The sequence below is a fragment of the Nilaparvata lugens genome, chromosome X (genome assembly GCF_014356525.2).
Source record: "Nilaparvata lugens isolate BPH chromosome X, ASM1435652v1, whole genome shotgun sequence".
Taxonomy (NCBI): domain Eukaryota; kingdom Metazoa; phylum Arthropoda; class Insecta; order Hemiptera; family Delphacidae; genus Nilaparvata; species Nilaparvata lugens.
The window spans coordinates 103014502-103038736 of record NC_052518.1 but is presented as its reverse complement, the minus strand read 5'-3'; the positions used below and the strand labels follow the sequence as shown (position 1 = coordinate 103038736).

Below are 24235 nucleotides of genomic sequence, written 5' to 3'. Positions count from 1 at the left end.
TAAAATTGGAGAGAATTTAATGCTCTATAAGCTCATAATCAGCATTGATTTTTTTCCCGTCAATTTTCAAAAAGTTATAAAAGCAGAAATAGAAAAAGATTGGTGGCAAACGTTTTTTTTCAAAAATGTTACACCTTCAAGAGCACATATCTTGAAAACTAGAAGAGAAATAAAAAAAAGTTGTGTAATAAATATTGTAGGAAATTATGTAAGCTTCAATATTGTATACAACAGTTATGTCCGTAAGATACATGGTTTTCGAGTTATATGCGAGAAGCCAAAAAATGGTACCTTTGAACCACCCCCACACTCTTAGCATAGTGGGTAGGGGTGGGGACTTTTGATATGTTTACCTCCTTACTACCCTAAACAGAACTGCGGGGTCAAAAATTGTCTTCCCAACTTTTCCTTCTATAACCTTTCCTTGACTGGACTATATCTGTATTTTTACAGAAACGGTAAGATACAGATATAAAAAGCTTGGCATGAGCTGATTAAAAGTGAATTGCTCATGTTCGCGGCGCGTATATCTGTACGCACCTAAACAGTACTAAACATATAAATGAGAACAATCACTCAAGCTGGCTGGTTGTGAAAGCAGACTACATAAATGGAATAATTATTCACTTCTGATGGTCAATTATTGTCGACAGGCTTGCTGAGGTAGCCTCGTCCTTGCTAGTAGTCTAAGATGCGACAAAAAGAAAACTTCTATTGTAAACAAAAAACAATGGGACCTGTGAAAAGTTTCAACTTGACTGATCCAAGTAGTTGCAATTCGGATCATTCTCTAAACTTGACAGTTATGATTGAGCCTCCATACATAATCAACAATTCTTTTACGGTCTCCGCAATTGTTTATTTCTGCATATTGTTACAAACTTATTAGTATGAAAAAATATATGGGACATCCAAATACGATATTTATTATAAATTCTCTGAAAAAAGATATATTTTAATAAATGTATCATGAGTAATAATAGCTTCATAAAGTGAGTTAGTAATTTATAAGTTGCAAAATACATCATTGGTATAAACAAGAAAGTGAAACGTTCATTCTGCATTTTAACAGTAAGTCAAACATTTCATAACCACACCTAAATTTCATTATTTCATATTTACCCATATCTCTTCTCTCCATTGGTCCATTCATGAATATTAAGGTGCGTACAGACTGTCGCTCTGCTCCGCAACCGAACGTCACTCCAGCAGAGCGATTGATGATCGACCGGGGAGCAACAGTGGTTCGACCGGGGAACGCGAGAAGATCTAACATCTTCCGTAACGTTCATGATGGGTGCGTGGGAGGAGCGACTGTGGTTCGATGGTGGTACGAGGGCGGTACGAGGGCGGCACGAGGGAGGAGCGTGCTCGGTGCGGGTTGGAAGCGTGAATATGTGTACGCAGCTTAAGATAAAAACGTTTGTAACACAACTGTAAGGTTAAAAACCTTGTATTATTATTGGTTTGTATTATTATTCATCCCCTCATCATCACCTAGGCTTAAAATACTTGTAGAAAGTTGCCTTTGTAAATAAATAAATAGAAAAGATAAATTTTGATTTAGAACCAGTAATATGCTATTCACTTCAAGAACGACATGATTCAACTTAGATCGCCTTTCTTTCCTATAATTTTTCTCACTGTTGTAAATTAATGTGTAATCAAATTAGACTACATATAATTAGATTGATGTTATAAAGCCAGCACCTGATTAACATTGGTTTGCTACCCTTGTCTGTCATTGAACAAAGCAGATAGTTCTATCACTTTTCACCTCCGCACCATTGTCAAATCGATTGTACGCTATGAAGAAATATAACGAACTAACAAAATATTTGATCTTAATCGTGAAAAAGTAAAATTGAATCATGAAACGATAAAATTTTGTAGGAAATTTTGTCTTGAAAAGCATCAAAATTGTGTGAACATTTTTTGTTGCAATTTTCACGTAGAATTACTGCAACTCAGAGGGGTGATGGAGAAAAAGTTTTGGAATGCATAGGTGACTCATTCACTGACACCACCCCATTCAATAGTTTTGTGCAGCAAAAAAACTGACACTGTTGTACTTTTTACAACAGCGCGACTGCCGGAAGGTTAATGTGGTCCAGTCTACTTACTCCTCCGGCCCATCTCAGCAGTATGAAGTGTCTCTGCTTGTTGCTTTTTCAGAGTCCAGCACTCTGCACCATATATCATTGCTGGACGCACTGCAGCTTTAAACACTTTGGGCCATATGAATAAAGTTGAGCATTTGCTTATACTTCTAAAATATATGGAGCATTTGCTTTATTTTCTATGAATAAACGTGAGCAAAACCTTTTGCTCATGCTCATCAAAAAATAGTTTGAGCATTTGCTCAAAAGTAAAAGCTTATACTCAAAATTGTATGAATAAAGTAGAGCATTTGCTCAACTTTTGAAGCAAATGCTTCAAAAAAGGTGAGTCTAGTCTAGAGCAGCTTTTCACCTTTTGCTCATAGTAAAATGGCTCAACTAATTCGTATGAGGAAGAGGAAACTATACCAGATACGATCACAACCAATAGTTGAGAACTATAAAACTCTTTTTAGATTCAACCATGATATATATCACCATTATTCCTACAAAAGAATAAATACAAAATATATTATCTGATATAAAGATAGCCATCACAAAATAGGAAATAGGCATTTAAGAAGATGAGAGTGTAGACGATTATAAGAAAGCTGATATTATAAGATTATACTGAAGATTATTATAGAGATAACATTTTTTCACGCTATTATTTCGAAATTCTAAACTCAAGTAACCTAAAACTTTTGGCATCAGCTATATAAGAATAATAAATTGAATAAGAATGTTTTATGAGGGAGGGGGGGAAACTTTGATGTCTTATATCTCAAGAACCAGACGACATAGGGTACTCAAAGTGGGGTGAAAATTTCCGATCTCACCCTCCTGAACACAATGCACCATATGGCACAGTTGTCCAAACACATTTTCAAAAAAGTTTTTTGCAAATGTAGACTATTAGCGGCCTTAGCCGGAAAGAAACCTGTTCTGACGTCAGACGAGAGTTGTCTGCAAACAATGTCTTTCAGATCTACGTAGGGACTGGAAAACAGCTGCTTTCTGTGCAGTGTGGCGAAAAAGTAGTTGGAAAATATAAAAGGTACTCACATCGGCTTGAGAATGTTCCTTGATGATGTCATGTGCAGCGCTCAACATAACAACATAGCCGAAGTTGTTACACAGACCCAGGATCCAGAAAGCAATGAGGGACGGCCAGGTGGGTCTATCGAACAGCCCACAGCACCGCAAGATGGAGCTCGTTGAGGACCTGGGCGGACTAGGTTGAGGCACTGGTGCAGGGGGTGTATCCTGAGGACTGGACAGATCAGAAACCATTTCTGGCTCAATGTTGTCTGTATCAGTGTTATCTGCGTCAATGTCATCCGTGAATTCAGTTTCGTTGTCGGTGTTAATGTCGGTAGTTTCTCCGTCGTCCCTTTGGCTGCCGCCGGAGTCGCGGTCATCACGTGTTCCACCCGGCTCGATCAGGATTTCCTTGGATTGGGTGCCCTCGTTTCCCAGATTTCTGTCCTGGTACGACATTTCCAAAATGGTATCTTGCTTTCCTGCAAACAGCACAAATGGAAAAAAGTTGAGAACAGAAGAATAGCGAAACAAATCATTCAAAACAATGATAATCTGCAATGTTTACAATGAACTAATGACTAACCAAATTTTGCTAATATGTGATTCTACTATAGTGAGGCCCAATGGCGGCGCTTGACCTGAGCAGTTGGGTGGGCCAGTGGTCGGAATTGTTGGGGGTGTGGCTGGGAAGGGGGGTGCTTTATAAAGGATATTCAACTTTACAAGTTGTTACGCAGGTAGTCTATAAACTAAACTTTAGTTTAAAGTAAACTAGACTAAACTTTATTATTCTATTTGGAGGCAAGAAAATGAGTTTGATGTTTTTTGATGGAGTGAATTCAATTAGTTCCCTTGTTGTCATTGTTAGTTAGCAAGACCACCTTCACAGCCCATTCTTCTAAAAAACTAAACTCTTCTTCTTCTTCTTATTCTTCTTCTTCCTTGCCCTCTTCCCATTATTTGGGGTCGGCTCTCCTAAAACGCAGTCGCCAGATCCTGCGATCTTGGGTCGTCTCATTTACCAGGTCCAATTTCTCCATATTCTTATGGACTAGAGAAATCCACGTGAGGTGGGGTCTGCCTCTGCCCCTTGGCTGCGGCTCCATCTCGAGCACTTTTCTCGTCATGTGGTTAGGCGGGCGGGCGTCTGTTAACATGACCGTACCAGCGCAGTCTCCCCTCAATTATTTTTTCAGAAATTGGTGTCATTTTGAGACTGCCCCGGACATGAATGTTTTTGATGTGGTCCAGCCTACTAACTCCCCCCGCCCATCTCAACATTCTCATTTCTGCCACATGGAGTTTATCTTCCTGCTGTTTTTTGAGCGGCCAGCACTCGGCTCCATACAGCATTGCTGGCCGCACTGCAGCTTTATATACCTTTCCCTTAATGTGCACAGGCATTCTTTTGTCACAGAGTACACCAGTCAGCTCTCTCCATTTCATCCGCCCAGTATTTATCCGACTCAAAACATCTGCATCTATACTGCCATCATTGCTGATAATCGAGCCTAGATATTTGAAATTCTGAACTACTGGCAGTGGAGTACCTTGAAGGTGTATGTGAGCCTGGTCATTATTTCTACCAAAGTTGCAATGCATGTAGACTGTCTTTTCTCTACTGATTCGAAGGCCAGCCCCCTCCAGTTTCTCACGCCACAGGTCAAGTGCTTGTTGCAGCTCTCTTGACGTTTTCCTGATGAGGACAATGTCATCTGCATATAGTATGTCCCATGGAGGTGGATTTTGCGTTTCTTTGGTGAGGTAGTTCATCACAAGACTGAAGAGGAGTGGGCTCAGGGCTGAACCCTGATGCACTCCAACCTCCACATTAAACTCCTCACTGGTTCCAGCTGGACTCCTCACCTTTGTCTTAGCTCCACAAAAACCGCTAGTTTTCTAAAGTTTTCTAAAAAACTAAACTGAACTTTATTATTCTATAAGCTAAATTAAAACAACATAATATGCAACTAAACAAAAGACTTGTCAAAGTAGACCTAACCTCATTTAAATCATGATCACCATACAGCACTTCACATACAACACTTCACACCTTTAAATTCACAATCGGCAATCACTGCAATAGGATTATTGCTACTCTAATTAATCAATGTAAATATTAGCACAACAGTAGCTAAAAGTATTAATTTATTATTTTATAAAACAACCTGTTGGAAATTCGGATGCAATTATTCACATTTCACATGATGGCTGGCATGTAAACAAAGCTATACTAGCGCTCAGCAGTCTGAACGAGAATAGTGTGAATCAACGTGCAATGGGCCAGCTCATACTGATACAGCTCCGTATATCAATGCATTGCTCCCAGCCAGTCTAGCGCCGTTGGCTTGCGTTGTCTTGCCAATACGTTCTTATGAGAGCTAGAAGGGCCTGAATTCTGGGGCCCTTCAATGTGCTACGTAATGATTTGTGGCCATCGTTGAACTCGTACGTATTCTACGATGGCCATGGATGCATTTGCATGGTATTTCAACGAGATTTTTTACCAGTTGACAGTTCAAAATTAATTAATATTGTATTTTATTCAATAATAATTAGCCACATAACCTGAAGCATTTTAAAATGTATTTTACTGTTTCATTTGGGTGGGCCTGGCCCACTTGGCCCTTATGGAAGCGCCGCCATTGACTGAGGCCTCACTTCCTAGATTTCTGTCTTGGTAAGACATTTTCAAAGTTGTTTCTTGCCTTCCTTCAAACTTCACAAATTTATAAAGAATGTAACAGAGGAATATCAAAGCAAATGATTCAAGACAATGATAGTCTGCAATATTTACAATAAACTGATGAGGTTATTGACTAACCAAGTTTTGCTAATATATCATTCTACTATAAATAGTGGGGCATCACTTCCCAGATTTCTGTCTTGGTAAGACAGTTCTAAAGTTGTTTCTTGCCTTTCTGCAAACTTCACGAATTAATAAAAAATGTAACAGAGGGATATCAAAGCATATCATTCAAGACAATGATAGTCTGCAATATTTACAATAAACTGATGAGGTTATTGACTAACCAAGTTTTGCTAATAAGTTATGTGATTCTACTATAGTAGGGCCTCACTTCCCAGATTTCTGTCTTGGTAAAACATTTCCAAAGTTGTTTCTTGCAAACTTCACAAATTTATAAAAAAGGTAACAGAGGAATATCAAAGCAAATCATTCAAAGCAATGATAGTCTGCAATATTTACAAAAAACTGATGAGGTTATTGACTAACCAAGTTTTGCTGATAAGTTATGTGATTCTACTATAGTAGGGCCTCACTTCCCAGATTTTTGTCTTGGTAAAACATTTCCAAAGTTGTTTCTTGCAAACTTCACAAATTAATAAAAAAGGTAACAGAGGAATATCAAAGCAAATGATTCAAGACAATGATAGTCTGCAATATTTACAAAAAACTGATGAGGTTATTGACTAACCAAGTTTTGCTGATAAGTTATGTGATTCTACTATAGTAGGGCCTCACTTCCCAGATTTCTGTTTTGGTAAAACATTTCCAACGTTGTTTCTTGCAAACTTCACAAATCTATAAAGAAGGTGACAGAGGAATATGAAAGCAAATGATTCAAGACAATGATAGTCCGCAATATTTACAATAAACTAATAATACTGAGGGTGATGTCCACATAAGTTCTTAGGCTGGTGCGTGGGTAATGAGTGAGAGGGATGATCATGAGAGATGACGACTACTTTTTAGGTAGACGGGACCGACGGCTTATCGTCTCCTCCGAAAGACGGGGTGGCCGTCTATGTGATTGTGTTGTGGTCAAAAACTTTTGCCCCGGTCGAGATTCGAACTCGGGTTCTCTTGATTATTAGACCGGCACGTTATCACTTACTCAAACGAGCCACTCAACTGATGAGGTTATTGTCTAAGTTTTGCTAATATGTGATTCTACATCCTTGTCCATCATTCGAAAAATCAGCAAGATAGCGCTATCTGTTTTGTTGAATGATAGACAAGGATAGCAACACGAATGTTGATCAAATACTGCCATTATACGTGGACCTCACTAAACCAAGTGATTTAAAATATTGACCGTTTGCACATTAACAGTTTAAACTAAATTTCATTTTAAACTGGATTAAATCCGTATCAAGTCTCGTTTGTTATAATGTGTTACATTTTGAGTTTAAGCCACCAGCTGATTACATTCAGTTTAAGCTTTGACTGTGCAAACGGTCCTTAACCTGATAAAAGTCATGTGTTTTTCAAATACATCAGCTTCAACCAATACACTCTTCATTGATTTTGCATGAAGAAATAGTATGTTGGAGTATCTGAGATCTTGAAATCGTAGATCGATAGATCTGATGATCTTGAAACCATTACTGAAGGCAAGTCGCAAGAAGATTGTAACTAGATCGTAGATCTTGTTCTAATTAAAATCTTGTTAAGTGGTAGAGTATGTGTAACCTTTATCTAAATTTGGGAGAGGAATAGCACAAGGTTACCTTATTTTTTTCTCTCCCTTTTGATGAGGGAGAGATTTTTTCTCTTTCTATTTTTTCTCTCCCTTATTTTTTCTCATAATTTTGATGATGTACTTATTGTATCAATCGATAAAGAAAACAGAGTGGACATTACTGTCCAAACTTCGCCACATCATCAAATAAAAAAGTCATTCTATTAATAGTATTTCATAAATGTTCTCAAATTCGAAGTCAATCATAAATGCACACAAAAGCAATAAAACAAAATGAATATGGTTTGGCTAATGGAGTAAGTTATGAAGTTATACAGATTTTGAAAACATTACTTTCATCAGGTTGAAGCTTATGAATAACTGGATAGAAATCAGCAATATTCGCATATATCACACATTAGCAATTATTGGAAACTTTTATTGCTAACGCTTTCATCACAAAATCTTCTGGGAGAATGGAAATGAACAAAGGGCAATTAAAAATGAAATGCATTAAGGTTCTCAATAAATCATAATGATTCAAGTTCTATACTGTTTTTCTCTGGTGATTTGCTTCCTTTGAATTTCAACTATGATGAATAAAACATTTCTTGAATTCTATGTTATATCAAAATTCAAAACTCAATTAGAGTTCAATTTGAGTTTGTTTTCATTTTTGAATTCAAAACTCAATTCTTCAATCTTTTTGACCAATTGTTATCCAAACCCAGGAAACAGTTTTGAAGAGAGAGTCTGTTCATTTCTCTTCTAATAATTAGATAATTTGTGTATCAATAAATAAGTTTACATTTCAAAAGTAATGGTCTTGATTATCATGAGAATCAATAAAGAAAAAAGGGTTAAATGGCGTTATATACAATCGATAAAAAATTTGCTTATTTTCAAGTACTCGCGAGGCATTTTATTAATTTGAGGACGCTGAATCCGAATCTTAAATCACAATTTCTCTATCTCCATTTTTACGCGATTTAGGTTTTGGTTGATAGGCAAAAGACGGACGGTTTCATGGAAAAAGATTGCCGGTCGATACATTTTAAGTTTGACGACTTAAGCTTGAAGACCGACCGATCCGTTTTACCGTCCAGACGCAACGACTTACATGCTCCGACTTTTGCTTGAGCAAAATACTGAAGCTAAACTTGAGCCTCTGGACCAGGCTTTAAACATTAAAAACGTTCCAACGTTTTTAATGTTTAAAATAATCAAAACTAAATTTTTCAATCTTTTTGGCCAATTGTTATCCAAACCCAGGAAACAGTTTTGAACAGAAGGTCTGTTCATTTCTCTTCTAATAATTAGATAATTTGTGTATCAATAAATATGTTTAGATGACTTGATTTCGAAAGTGATTGTTAGCAAATAGTTTCAAAATGAAGCAGATCAAAAAATTGTTATGATTGTCCCAAATACTTGATGTACGGACATGTATAAATGATACATGAATCTGCAGCAAATGAGTTGGAACGTTAAAATTTAAAGTAATCAAAACTCAATTTTTCAATTGTTTTAGCCAATTGTTATCCAAACCCAGGATACAGCTGTTTTGAACAGATATCCTGTTCCAACGTTTTTAATGTTTAAAAACGTTTAATGTTTATTAATTTTCAATTTTCTCACGTCCTTTAGGTTTGATAAACACTGCATCAACAAATTCTACACTATCAGTAAATTGAGTAACATAGCCGTTTCTAGATTGGATTATTTTGCTTACATCCAGTCTTTTCTTCAATATGGGATTATCGATTGGGGCGCTGCCTACATGAATCACTTGAATAAGATAATTGTTATTCAGAAGACCTTATTAAAGGCAATTCTTGGAAAGCCCAGACGTTTCCCTAGTGACAATCTTTTCAGGGAACTGAATGTGCTGACTGTCAGGCAGCTTCACACGAAAAACTTGATAATCTACATGAATAAGCATAGTAATCTTTTCAATCTCCGTTTATCACCGTACAATCTTCGTCCCTCATCCATCACTTTCGAATCTCATCATACAGTTTTATCCATTTGTAGAAGGCAGTTCAATTACATTGTCCATAAACTTGTTAACGTAATACCTGATCATTTTATCTCTAACAATTTGACCAGAAATCTTTCTAACGAAATAAGTCAATGGATCACATCGCATAACTCTACTGATTTGTTCGATTTCTTGTAACTTTTCACCTTTCAACTCTTTTTTTTCTCTTAAATAAGTTCATTATTTCTTGTTAATTGTCTGTATTCTCGAGATTTTTTATTATACAAATTTCATACTTATAATTTATATTTTTGTTTTACGCTTTCACTTTGGTTCTGTAGTTTCTTGTAACACTCGGCCCCTGCGCACAGGCTTTGCCTTTGCAGGGACCTTCCGTGTTTTTGTTAACCTGCTATTTTGTTTTAGTTTTAAGTTATTTATTTCATAACTACTTTGTACAATAACTATGTTTAGATGACTTGATTTCGAAAGTGATTGTTAGCAAATAGTTTCAAAATGAAGCAGATCAAAAAATTGTTATGATTGTCCCAAATACTTGATGTACGGACATGTATAAATGATACATGAATCTGCAGCAAATGAGTTGGAACGTTAAAATTTAAAGTAATCAAAACTCAATTTTTCAATTGTTTTAGCCAATTGTTATCCAAACCCAGGATACAGCTGTTTTGAACAGATATCCTGTTCCAACGTTTTTAATGTTTAAAAACGTTTAATGTTTATTAATTTTCAATTTTCTCACGTCCTTTAGGTTTGATAAACACTGCATCAACAAATTCTACACTATCAGTAAATTGAGTAACATAGCCGTTTCTAGATTGGATTATTTTGCTTACATCCAGTCTTTTCTTCAATATGGGATTATCGATTGGGGCGCTGCCTACATGAATCACTTGAATAAGATAATTGTTATTCAGAAGACCTTATTAAAGGCAATTCTTGGAAAGCCCAGACGTTTCCCTAGTGACAATCTTTTCAGGGAACTGAATGTGCTGACTGTCAGGCAGCTTCACACGAAAAACTTGATAATCTACATGAATAAGCATAGTAATCTTTTCAATCTCCGTTTATCACCGTACAATCTTCGTCCCTCATCCATCACTTTCGAATCTCATCATACAGTTTTATCCATTTGTAGAAGGCAGTTCAATTACATTGTCCATAAACTTGTTAACGTAATACCTGATCATTTTATCTCTAACAATTTGACCAGAAATCTTTCTAACGAAATAAGTCAATGGATCACATCGCATAACTCTACTGATTTGTTCGATTTCTTGTAACTTTTCACCTTTCAACTCTTTTTTTCTCTTAAATAAGTTCATTATTTCTTGTTAATTGTCTGTATTCTCGAGATTTTTTATTATACAAATTTCATACTTATAATTTATATTTTTGTTTTACGCTTTCACTTTGGTTCTGTAGTTTCTTGTAACACTCGGCCCCTGCGCACAGGCTTTGCCTTTGCAGGGACCTTCCGTGTTTTTGTTAACCTGCTATTTTGTTTTAGTTTTAAGTTATTTATTTCATAACTACTTTGTACAATAACTATGTTGTAAAAAGGATAAATAAATTGAATTGAATTGAAATAACAAACTCTGATAACAATTAAACCGATTTATGTCAATTAATATTCTACCGACTGGATATATTGGAAGGTGATGCTCTAGAAGAGCAATGTCTGCGACTTAATTTGGCATGCATGCTATGAAATGCAGTTTTCAGATTGATTCAGCCTCGAACTATACAGTTCATTCGAGTTCAATTTATACTGGTGTAACCTTCTACCAGTTAATAATATTTCATCACTGTACTTTTTTTCAATAGACTTTTTTTATTATTAATGTAATCAACGTCAGTTCAGTACAATTTAAACAAAGTAAATTCATTTGTTGACCAATCTAAAAATCTAAAACGTACTGAAAAACGATTCAAACGTCCGTTCAGTACAATTCAAACAAAGTAAATTCATTTGTTGACCAATCGAAGATTTCTACATTCAATGAAACTGTGAGTATGATGAGAAATAGAGTCATATATGCTTCACCAGTTGAGAAGTACCAATTTATTAAATTATTTTTCAATCTTCAAGCAAATGAAAGTAACAATCGAAGGAAAAAATCAGTTATTTTTCGCCTGCGGCTCATTAGGCTTCATAATGTCTACAGAGAATTACTGTTTAAACATAAAAGCTCTTAGATTTTTCATCTTGAAATTTCAAAAATGATTTAAATCGAAGTTTTTGTTTTCTGCGAAAATCATCCGAGAGCAAACATCTTGTATCTGACAAGAAATATCGTTTATGAATTTAGTTTTCTAAAAAAATCTATTTCTTTATTTCATGATATCACCTGTACTTTAGATTGTACATCTTGTATCTGACAAGAAATTTCGTTTATGAATTTAGTTCTAAAAAATCCATTTCTTTATTTCATGAATATTACTTGTAATTTTGATTAGAAAATTCTCAACTTTCCAATACAAATTCCCATTTAGAAATTTCCCTTTCAACTTTCAAGCACCTTTCAATATACTGGAAGTATTGAAAAACTGTTGAAATATGCTCCAATTTGCAAGACTTTACAATCATAAGCGATTTGAAGTAGCGTCTGAAGTAAGAGTGAAAGCACTCAGGTTTCAGAATCAAATTTACAAACTACTTGAATGAGATTATCGAATGATCAAATTTGGTGTTTCTCATTCAGAAACTGTATTTAACACTGTACGATGTGGACTCCCAATGAAAAATGAAAAACGTATGATTTATCTAAAGTTATTGAATGAATCATTTCCATAAGTACTGGTAGAGCAATTCTGGTTTAGTTATTTATTATAGATCATTGTAATAATTGTATTGATGAATAAAATGTTTAATTAACCGAACAAAGTGAGGTCCAAGATTCAAGTCGACGATTTGGCATTTCTTTTAATGTTTAAATGTTTATATATTTATATGTTGCGCATTTACGGCGAAACGCGGTAATAGATTTTCATAAAATTTGACAGGTATGTTCCTTTTTAAATTGCGCGTCGACGTATATACAAGGTTTTTGGAAATTTTGCATTTCAAGGATAATATAAAAGGAAAAAGGAGCCTCCTTCATACGCCAATATTAGAGTAAAAATCAGACTATAGAATTATTCATCATAAATCAGCTGACAAGTGATTACACAGATGTGTGGAGAAGCCAGTCTATTACTGTATTTGTATAAGGTCTATAGTTTCAATCAAAGACATTAAAGAGGTATGCATCTTCAAGCTGGGTTTACACCAAAGTTATTAACAAAATGGTTATAACTTAATCCTTATAGATTCTATTAGATTGAACGGAAGTTGACAAACACATATGTTCAACATGTGTATGGTAAGTTATGTTCAATCTAATATAATCTAAAAGGATTGAGTTATTAACATTTTTTGAATAAATTTGGTCTAATCGCAGCTTTAAGGTCTTTGGTTTCAATATTTTGTTTTGCAGTCATGGTATTGTTATGCGTGCCCATCAGTATCAATATTCTCACATTCGAAAAAACTAATTTAATATGTGAATAAAAATAAACAAATGAACTAAATAATGCTGGAGAAATTATAATATTTTTGATTCAAAAAAATTAAATTTCATCAGATGGAAAGATCATCACGGAACTGGATGAATTATATCATATGAAATACAAATTCAAATGAGTTTGTTAACATTTAAAACAGTTGACATCTGGTACTTGTGGATGAGAATACTGCGTGAGGTTTACTGTTCACAGAACTACTAGTAAAAATGATTGAAAAAAATATATGAGTGTATGAAAGTATTTATCATAAGGCTATGTTCTGTACCTGCCGCCCAACTTTGAAGTCCACCGGGATATTATTTTAATAAATATTTTGTGTACAAAATTATTTCTTGAATGAAGAATATAGATATGTACCAAAACAGCAGTTCCTCTATGATTTATATTTACATTAAACTGTGAACTAATATTGTTCGAATCTTATTTTATTGAAGCTGCAAAGTTTAAATGTATAATTATGAAAGTTAATGAATGAATAATTTTAAAAAATCTTTAGATATAATAATTTGTGAATTTTCACTTCAAAAATAAATGTAACTGAATTGGAACAATTCAGTATAGTATCAGTAAGGCTCAACTCACACTTCCGCGACTCAGGTCGAGAAGAGACTCGACTCTAGTCGAGAGCATGTGTTTCCCAAATGGTGACACTTAGACCAGTCGATTCTAGTCTCCGCGACTGTCACCATTTGAAAACACATGCTCTCGACCTGAGTCGCGTAAGTGTGAGTTGAGCCTAAGTGAAGTGGAATAATTTCATTCATTAACTGGTTCGGTACACATTTCTCTGGAACAGTTTACAGTTTAATGTGAATAAGTAGAGTAATTGAACAGTTTTTCATTATTTGTTCCTAGCGTTTTTTCTTTTCTACTACGACTAAAATCAGCATCAGATTTATGTGTGGGTGATGGAGTGATGGGGAGAATTCTTCAAGTGGAAAAGGCAAGGAAACCGATTGAATTATCATTGGATGAACTCGAAATACCGAAAAATGATTTCAAATCCAATATTGTTGATCAAAAGTATTGCTTTTTGATCAAGGATCAAGAGAGCTATATGACTAAGGCTAGCTACACACACATCAATTTTTGTTTGTACGATTTTTTGCCGACCTTAAAAATTCTATCAGATTAAACGGAACTTGAAAAACATCATCTATTTAATCTAATAGAATAAAACTTTTAAGGACGACAAAAATCGTACGAACATAAATCGATATGTGTGTAACTGAATGTTGATTCTGGCCAAAAAGCGGTCACCCGTCCAATTGTAATACAAAGCGATCACTCATCCTGTCTACGCCTTGCTGCATGATAAAATACAAAGCAATACCACCAGTAGTCAACCGGTTATTAGAATATTTTTGCGGCATTTTTTGGGGGGAAATTCAAGTTGCGTAGTTGAGGTGTTCAGAATGCAGAAGTGGGCATTGAGAGTGATGATGGGAGAATCAATTCGAACAAGTTGTCGCCCCCTTTTCAAAAACATCAAATTCTCCCATTCCCAAGCCTATATATTTTCGAAACAATCTGCTTCATTAAGAAAAATCTACATGAATTTAATACAGGCGGAACATTCCATCAATACCCAACAAGATATAGGAACAACCTAAGAGACGACACACACCAGACAACCATGTATGAGCGAGGTGTTAGGAGTTCTGGTACTCGGTTGTATAATTTATTGCCAGCTCATAAAACAAATGACTGGTACTAAATTCAGAGATCAATTAAAGAAGGAGCTGCTGTCCATATGCGCGTACTCAAGTGAAGAGTTCAGAGAGTACTACGAGCGTCGAGATGGGGTTTAGAGAGAATAGAAAAAAATGTATTGACTTTTCATGTACCTATTTATGTTCTAAACTACGAGCGTCGAGATGGGGTTTGGACAGAAAAAAAATGTATTGACTTATCATTTATGTATTTATGTTCAGTATTTTATTGACTTACGACATTGACAAGTCCAAATACCCCTTTTATAGGAGGTCAGTAGATGAAATAATAATAAATAAAAATAAATAAATAGGAAAGTATTAAACTATTTTCTTTTATTTTATCATACAACAGGGCTCTGATTTGGACCAACAAAACTACCACACACGTTTTTTTTTAGATACAATTCTCATCCTAAAATGATTTTAATAATATTTTTGTAGCATAATATTTTATCATCTTTTTAGATACATTTCTCATCCTAAAATGTTTTTGAATAATATTCTTGTAGCATAATATTTCATCATGTTTTAGATACAATTCTCATCCTAAAATGTTTTTGAATAATATTCTTGTAGCATAATATTTTATCATGTTTTTAGATACATTTCTCATCCTGAAATGTTTTTGAATAATATTTTAGTATTTGGTATATTTTGTTCTATAATATTGTTAGTATATTTCTGTCATCTAAAAAATAGAAATTCCTCTAAATAAAAATAATTTCATTGGAAAAACGGCAGAAACTTTGGAAAATTTCAAAAAGGAAAGATTTGGCTTTACTTTGATTTGATATGGTAACATTAATGTTTCATATTAGCGTGTCTTATAATATGAAAAGAACGGAGTTAGTATTTTATCTGAATTAAGAATATACAGCACTCAAGTTATCAGGATGTTGATAAATTCGCCATAAGAAGTCAAGGCTGAAGATAGTCTTTTTTGCAACTTGTTTTTTTTCCAAATAAAACTAAGATTATAAGGAAAAAGAGTATGAAATCAACAAGTTCGCGTTTGGAAGCTAACAGTAGAAAATAAGCGTGAAAATCTCTTTATAGGTTTGAGTCAGCAATTAAGTTATCACTAGAATTTTATCATTAGGTTTTTGTATTGGAAAGTCGTCAGTAATATTGACAGATAGATAAAAAGCAGTCAATCTCACCGTTCATAACTGCTACTGCTAAATCGTACTGGGACAAGAATGGAAAGTTGAGTTTCACTTGTGGCAGGCACGTCTTCGCACTGATCACTGGAATTTCGACTACTTCTACTTGAGCAGCGCGTTCTTCAATTCAGTTTTAAATCACTGCGCAAGCGCACAACTAGCCGAATTTCATACTTGCCACCAGCTGACAAACTTTACCACTTTAACAGGGATCTATGAATCGCTTCCTTGAGATTCGAAGCCCTCTTATTACTGTAGGTCCACTCATCTCTCATAAATTATCCATCTATTATATAAAAGGGAAATGGCACTCGCTCACTGACTGACTCACTGACTCGCAGAACTAAAAATCTACCGGACAAAAACGTTCAAATTTGGTAGGTATGTTCAGTTGGCCCTTTAGAGGCGCACTAAGAACGGATTTGGAAAAAATTTCCAAAGATACGCCCAAAATCTGCGTTTTTCCAGCGTTTTCTCAGCTTTATCGAGTACAAATGACCAGAAATTGTTCAAATTTAGTACAGAAGCTCAGCTGGGGTGTAATAATGTTATGTTAGAAGGAATTTGAAATAACGCCAAAGATACGCCCAAAATCTGCGTTTTTCCAGCGTTTTTTTTGCGCTTTCTCAGCTTTATCGAGAACAAATGAACAGAAATTGTTCAAATTTAGTACAGAAGCTCAGCTAGGGTGTAATAATGTTGTGTTAGAAGGAATTTGAAATAACGCCAAAGATACCCAAAATTAGCGTTTTCTCAGTTATTTCATCAAGTAATAGACAGAAAATGTTCAAATTTGGTACAGAGGTTTAGCTAGGGTCTAAAAAATTTTGTGATGAGGTGACTTGTATATTTCATCAAAGATACGCCCAAAATCAGCGTTTTCCAACGTTTTTCTCAGCTTTTCTGCCTTTTCTCAGTACTTTGACTTTCTGATGGAATGAAGCATGCTCAAATGAAAAATGTAGGCGAGCGAAGCGAGCCCGCTGATCCCAATTCTTTACGATCCAGTCGGGGGTCCAGGGGGCGGAGACCCCTGGCTAGACGGATATGGCGAGCGAAGCGAGCCTGACGGCTAGTACTATAATAAAGTAAAGAACTGGCTAATAAGCTTACATGTATGGGATAAGAAAATTATGTTTGATGCATCATCACGTCTGAACTACTGGACTGATTAACTTGAAATTTTGAATATAGATTCTTAATTAATTGAGGATGGTTATAGGCCTTTTTTCAATTCTTCAGGATTTCATTACATCAAGTTTTCAGTTTGTCAAGTTTTAAAATAGACCCTTGCGGAGCACGGGTTACTTGCTAGTTTGTAATAATAATTGATATAATTTGGGAAACAGTTTGACTCAGTGGTCGCGCTGATAAGCTATCGCTTAGATAAGTTAAGAGTCATGCGCCTACTACCCCCGTTGGAAGGGTGACCACTTGAGCCAACTCCTCTGATTCATGATTTGAAAAATCCCTTCCCGGTGGTTCGGAACTCACCTAGAGCTGTGGGTTCACTCATTAGAATAGAATAGAAACTTTATTGATGCCATATCTGAGGTCTTCAGATACAATACAAGAGTCAAATATATACAACATAATACATTATCTATATAAATAAAATTCGAGCCTCAAATTTTGACATTCAATAACTTTTTTAAGTGTGCACCAAATTTGATATTTTTTTTTAGTTGTGTTCGTTATGTTCAGGACCAGGTTTATGGCCTATAAAATTTTTAATCCGACTTCAGGACTCTTTCCTACGGTCCTTCAAAGTTTACATGTAACCCTTATGGAAGAAGATTTGTGAGCTGGCAACACACAGAAATAAAAATCAGCTGTTATAATCATTGCGTCATCCAACAGCCGTCGGTAGATATGTTTTTCTATTTTCTTTCTACTAATTCACAAAACTTTAATTCTAATAATAATGCCGCGGTGCGAACGACGTCCAAACTTGGGTCGTAGAACTCGAAATGTTGTAAATTTAGAATATGCACGGGAAAATCAGCAGCAAGGAGGTATATACCATTCAATTTCCCAGCAAGCTGCATTCAACTATATCTAAAAATACAAACTGCTGTACAATTAACTATGCACATAGGAGGTCCATATTGAAATATAGATGTAAATACTGATTGTTGGATAATTTTCATAAAAATATAGTGCCTCAGATTAAGCTAAGGCTAAGCACACCTGACGAGGCGCGGCTTGGTGATACAAAGTGTTGATCTTATGGAGATTGCCTTATCACACCGTACCACACCATGCCCGATTCAGTGTGTGTGAGTTCTTCCATTCAAACCAATATAAGCAAGAAGCACCTGGATGCAAAATGCCGCATCGCGCCTCCTCAGGTGTGCATCCAGCTAAAGTTTGTAATGAGATGCATTAACTATTTGGCGGTACGAAGTTTGCCGGGCCAGCTAGTACAAAATACAAATATATTACATGAGTAAGTTACACTATCAGTACCCTATGATAATATGTCACCTGATTTTCAACTTATAACCCAATATTCCTAGCTAATGTATACTAATCTTCAATTCATCTTCAATTATCATCCGTATCATTACCAAAGCACAAGTCTAGAGCAGATGTGGGCATCAACCAGACCAAAAAAAAAGAAACAAATATTCCCCTTATCCATGCTAAATCCTGGAGTTTATAAGGACATCATCACCTTCAAAAAAACATAACTTCTCTGAAGTCACAACGATGATAATTCTCACTAGTGCCCGGTTTCACCAACTTCGATCAAATATAGCCTAGCCATGGTCAATTAGACCATAGTCAAAATTTGATCACTCGTTCAAACATACAACTATTCCACCAACCTCGGGATTGATCAAAACTCCGTCGATCAAATTTGAACATGGTCAACTCTTGTAGCTGTACTTTTCTGAAGTTGGCCAACATGTTTGCTGGCTTGCTATTGGCTACATCTGATTTTTATGGATAGAATTACTGAGATATTGCAATTTTTCAAATGCTAATGAATTAATAATTATTTAACGAAAACCCTAATTTAATTCTGTAATATAGTGTATATAGTAACACCCCATGATATTCAATATCAGTTTCGCTGATCATATTCAGAGGGAAATTTGCGCTGAATGCTCTTTTTACTTTACTGTCAGGCCGTCAAAAATTCATATTACTGTACTTTTTTTGTAATTACTGTACTAATTTTTCTTCATATTCATTATTTCGGGGCAGGCCCCCTGGGCCATTTCTTATATACCCCCCTGGCACAGACGTTTTGTATAATCACACATCTACATTAATTTATAATAATATTTCAAATATGAATTAAATAATATCATACAAAGAATTTACAAATCACCATCATTTTTGACAATTTTTTATGAACAAAAGAACATTCCAATTCTAATGAGATACATTGGTTGATGTAAGGATTGAATAGCATAGGCCTACTGTGTAATAGAAGAGTAAAGCAAATCTTTTTCAAAATCTTCCTTCATTTTCTATACTATAATAATTTACTAATAATTGAAAGATTCCGAGAACAAACCTAATAAATAACTTACTACAACTAAATTCAATCGCACTAAAAACTTTGAAATTTTTCATTGCGTCAAAAACATATGGTAACCTACAAACAAGCAAGAAAATTGATCGAGCCAGTCTTTTGACCGTGTTCAAATAATTTGATCGCCCGTTCGGCGGCAGTCAAAATTAACCATTGGTTTGTCCGTGGTTAAACGTAACTGGTGTTGGTGGAACGAATTATTTCTGATTTGACCAGCTGATAGACTTTATCCATGTTCAAATGCCTTGACCAAGGTTGGTGAAACGGGGCATAGGATTCACATTCTCAGCAGTTAAAAATTCTATAACAGCGCGTTGATTAATTCCCGAATTCCTGTTTACATAACACCAGAACATTAATATTCTGAATATTTGTAATTGATTTAATTTAATTTAGAAGTAATTTTTCAATTTATTGTTTGTTTTGAATTGTGAATTGACTGTGTAATTGAAGAATGTTGAAGTGACACATAACCTAGCTACATTATGACTGTTGTATAAATTAGAATTGGAACCGTTTTGGGCGTAAGCCTGAGGTACTTTTCTGTAAGTTGTGTAATTCTGAATAATTAAATAAATAAACATTACGCCATTCTTCCACTAATCAAACCAAACGGGATGAGAACACAACACCTTCAAACTACACAGCCGTATAGAGGATAAATAGTACTTGCACATGCAACCAGCCACGCTTCTTACAGTTATTTGGTTTATGTTTTACAAGCATGTATGCATTACTTATCAGCCTACCCTCGTAATTATTGACAAAATCTTTCATCAGTGAAATGCATTTATTTTAGCCTACATTATGAATGATAAGATATTAATTTAGTGACATTTGAATAATTAAACCTTGAGATAATTTTAAGCAATTGCATTATCATGTGGGATGTAACTAATCTTTTATTGATAAATTCTGATCCAAAGAAGCTTATTATGCAATAACGGTTATCTATTTCTCCAATTTATCTATTTATTTCGTCTATCAAAAAATGTGATGAGTATAATCGATTCATCTATTAAGGCTGTTCGTAAACTTTTTTTTATTTAAATTGGATAATCATTTTCAATATAATTGTTAAGATCATTATAAGAGTGAGAAAAAGTGGCAACTGAAATTTCTAAGTGGTCTAATAAGCGAGTTATGGGTTGTTGAAGTGCTAACTTTCCAGATTTCGTTTTCTTTCCAGATCATAAACGGTTTCGACTATATTAACATAACTTCTCTTAAAAATTCGAAAAAAAGTATCATTCCAAACTAAAACATTTTATTCCCCATATCGTTCATAAAAAAGTAACATTTTTGTAAATTCGATAACTTGTTTATTTTGGCATTGATCGCGAAAAAATGCGATTAGAACAAAACCAATGATATTATACTGAATGTATTTAAAAAAACTCTAATGGAAAATTCGAAACCGTTTATGATCTGGAAAGAAAACTGAGTTAGCACTTTCAACAACCCATAACTCGCTTAAAAATAGCGCCTCCCTGAGATTACAATTATGTATAGATCTTCATCAACAGATGAACAAACAGCTCGGTATCTGAGTGGTTGGTTGATGACGTATTTCCGAAGTAAGAGAATAGACTTGATGAATTTACTGAGATTACAACCTGACAATGCAAAGTTTCTTGGTATAACAGTTCAAAGCAATATTTAAAATGGGACTTACACATCAAAATATTATGTGGCAAACTATCGAAGGGAATTTTATATTGAATAGATTGAAGTTAAAAATTTCAGTTGCCACTTTTTCTCACTCTTATAATGAATGATCTTAACAGTTATATTGAAAATGATTATCCAATTTAAATAAGAAAAAAAGTGTACCCAACAGCCTTAAATCAATGTATTCCATCTTTAAAATCATTAGACTATCTAATCGATTCACCCGTTTTTCTTTTCAAATAATCATTCATCAATACTTTCCAAATATATTAATACTCTTGTTTAAACTAAGTTCACTTATACATAATTTTAAGGATCCAATATTGAATGTTTAGAGGAGAAAATAATAAATATCTTCCTCATTGGATGTTATATAGATGAACGTTTAAAATATTTATTTAATTCTGCATAATATTTTATCAATAATATTGATAAAGTTAACTTAACTTTTTGTGACTTTCATTTCCATGTGAATTTGATGAGATACATCATAGAGTGTATTTATTTATTTTACTTTCAAGAAGTTAGAACTAAGTCTTTTAAATATAATTTTGTTCTAGTATTGACATGTCACCAGTCAAATGAGTGTTACTCAAAAATTGATGTAATATGACGATAAATAAATGAAATGAAATGACTTGAAAAGGGAAAACCACACAGACCGAAAATTTGTAAACCAATTTTTAAGCCAAGTTTCGTCGATGCTTTTCGAAGGGCATTTCAAAAAAGAGTTTAGATCTCAATTAAAATTGAATGAACTAGATTAGTACTTGAATGGAGACAAGAACATACTATAATATCAAACACGTGTCGTTCTCGATTGCTTGTCTTTATAAATACTATGAAGTGGACTGCTAAATTTGTAGTATTACTAGCATTTTATTGATAAGAGTTTCAGCCACTTTCGTTGCCGCGTTTCCCCCACTACAAACTACATAAACTACAACGAGTCTAACCTTCCTTGCCCTATTACCATAGGTAAGGAAAGTATTGCTTTCCAAAAAAATTAAGGTACCCTAATTTCAAGTTTTCTATACGTTTCAAGGTCCCCTGAGTCCAAAAACATGATTTTTGGGTGTTGGTCTGTGTGTGTGTGTGTGTGTGTGTGTGTGTGTGTGTGTGTGTGTGTTGTGTGTGTGTGTGTGTGTGTGTGTTGTGTGTGTGTGTTGTGTGTGTGTGTGTGTGTGTGTGTGTGTGTGTGTTGTGTGTGTGTGTGTGTGTGTGTGTGTCTGTGAACACGATAACTCCATTTCTAATTAACCGATTGACTTGAAATTTCAAACTTAAGGTCCTTATACCATGAGGACACGACAATAAGAAATTCAATAAAATTAAATTCAAGATGGCGGATAATTACTAAAAAACCATGTTTTTTCACGATTTTTTCAAAAACGGCTCTAACGATTTTCTTCAAATTTATACCATGGATAGCTATTTATAAGCCCTATCAACTGACATGAGTCTCATTTCTGGGAAAATTGCAGGAGCTCCGTAATATTTCTGAGAAGAATGAATTTTGTTAAATTTCTATCACGATTTTCTCGAAAATGACTTGACCGATTTTTTTCAAATGCATACCCTGTATAGTTATATATCAGCTCTATTCACTGGAATGAGTCTCCTCCCTGAGAAACTAACAGGGGGTCCACCCCATCCCTGAGAAATTTACTTTGTAACCTTTTTCTCGTGCGTGAGGTAGGTAGGTAGAGCAGTTTATTCAAAAGAACACATGTCGATATTTTATTTGTCGAACAGCTGTCTGTTTTGACAACTTTCAAAAAATCCTGAAATTTCATAATTCAAACAAAGGAAAATGTACTCTGAACACAATAACAATAGTATAATCGTAGCTATTTAGCCGCCAATCGGCATAATGTTATTCCCCTAAATTATCCTTGTTTAAGAATAAGGCTTATAGATCAATGAGCAAGGAAAGTTGTGTGAGTGTACCACACCAGATTTTTTACTTTCCTTGCCCTATTACCATAGGTAAGGAAAGTATTGCTTTCCAAAAAAAATTAAGGTACCCTAATTTCAAGTTTTCTATACGTTTCAAGGTCCCCTGAGCCCAAAACATGATTTTTGGGTGTTGGTCTGTGTGTGTGTATGTGTGTGTGTGTGTGGTGTGTGTGTGTGTGTGTGTGTGTCTGTGAACACGATAACTCCATTCCTAATCAACCGATTGACTTGAAATTTCAAACTTAAGGTCCTTATACCATGAGGATCTGACAATAAGAAATTCAATAAAATTGAATTCAAAATGGCGGAAAAAATGGCGGATAATTACTAAAAAACCATGTTTTTCACGGTTTTCTCGAAAACGGCTCTAACGATTTTCTTCAAATTCATACCATGGATAGCTATTTATAAGCCCTATCAACTGACATCGAGTCTCATTTCTGAGAAAAATGCAAGAGCTCCATAATATTCTTGAGAAAAATGGCGGATAATTACTAAAAAACCATGTTCTTCACGATTTTCTCAAAAATAACTTGACCGATTTTCTTCAAATTCATACCCTGTATTGTTATTTATCAGCTCTATCAACTGGCATGAGTCTCGTTTCTAGGAAACTAATGGGGAAATTGACCCCATCCTTGAGAAATGGACTTTGTAACCTCCTTCTCGTGCATGAGGTAGGTAGGTAGCGCAGTTCATAGAAAGAACACATAGTCGAGATATTTCATCTATAGAACAGCTGTTTTGACGACTTTAAAAAATTGAGGGCTAAGAAATTCATCGAGTTTCACAATTTACACATAGGAAAAAGTACTCTGAAAACAATTATATATACACATATACAAAAGTCCGATCGTAGTTTCAAATATGAGCAAGGAAAGTTGTGTGAGTGTACCACACCAGATTTTTTTAATTTAATAACAGCAGTACAAATGATACAATTCTGTTGATGGATGATAATCTATGGATGTTGAATTTTATCAATGATTATCTTGATACTTATTTCATTTATTTTATTTTATTCAATGATACACAATTATTTTT

General features: G+C 34.6%; 1 protein-coding gene across 2 annotated transcripts in view; it reads right to left on the bottom strand.

The window, feature by feature from the left end:
* LOC111046309 (battenin) overlaps positions 1-24235 on the bottom strand; it is a 59869-nt gene that overhangs the window by 27832 nt on the left and 7802 nt on the right. The window contains exons 1-2 of one of the 2 annotated variants that reach the window (XM_022331830.2): positions 16012-16133; positions 3165-3622 (exon numbers count right to left, since the gene is read on the bottom strand). In XM_022331830.2, the coding sequence (XP_022187522.2) occupies positions 3165-3622; positions 16012-16018 (465 nt within the window). In that variant the 5' untranslated portion in view covers positions 16019-16133. Of the gene's footprint in view, positions 1-3164; positions 3623-16011; positions 16134-24235 lie in introns of those variants that run through there. The other variant, XM_022331831.2, reaches the window with a different exon arrangement.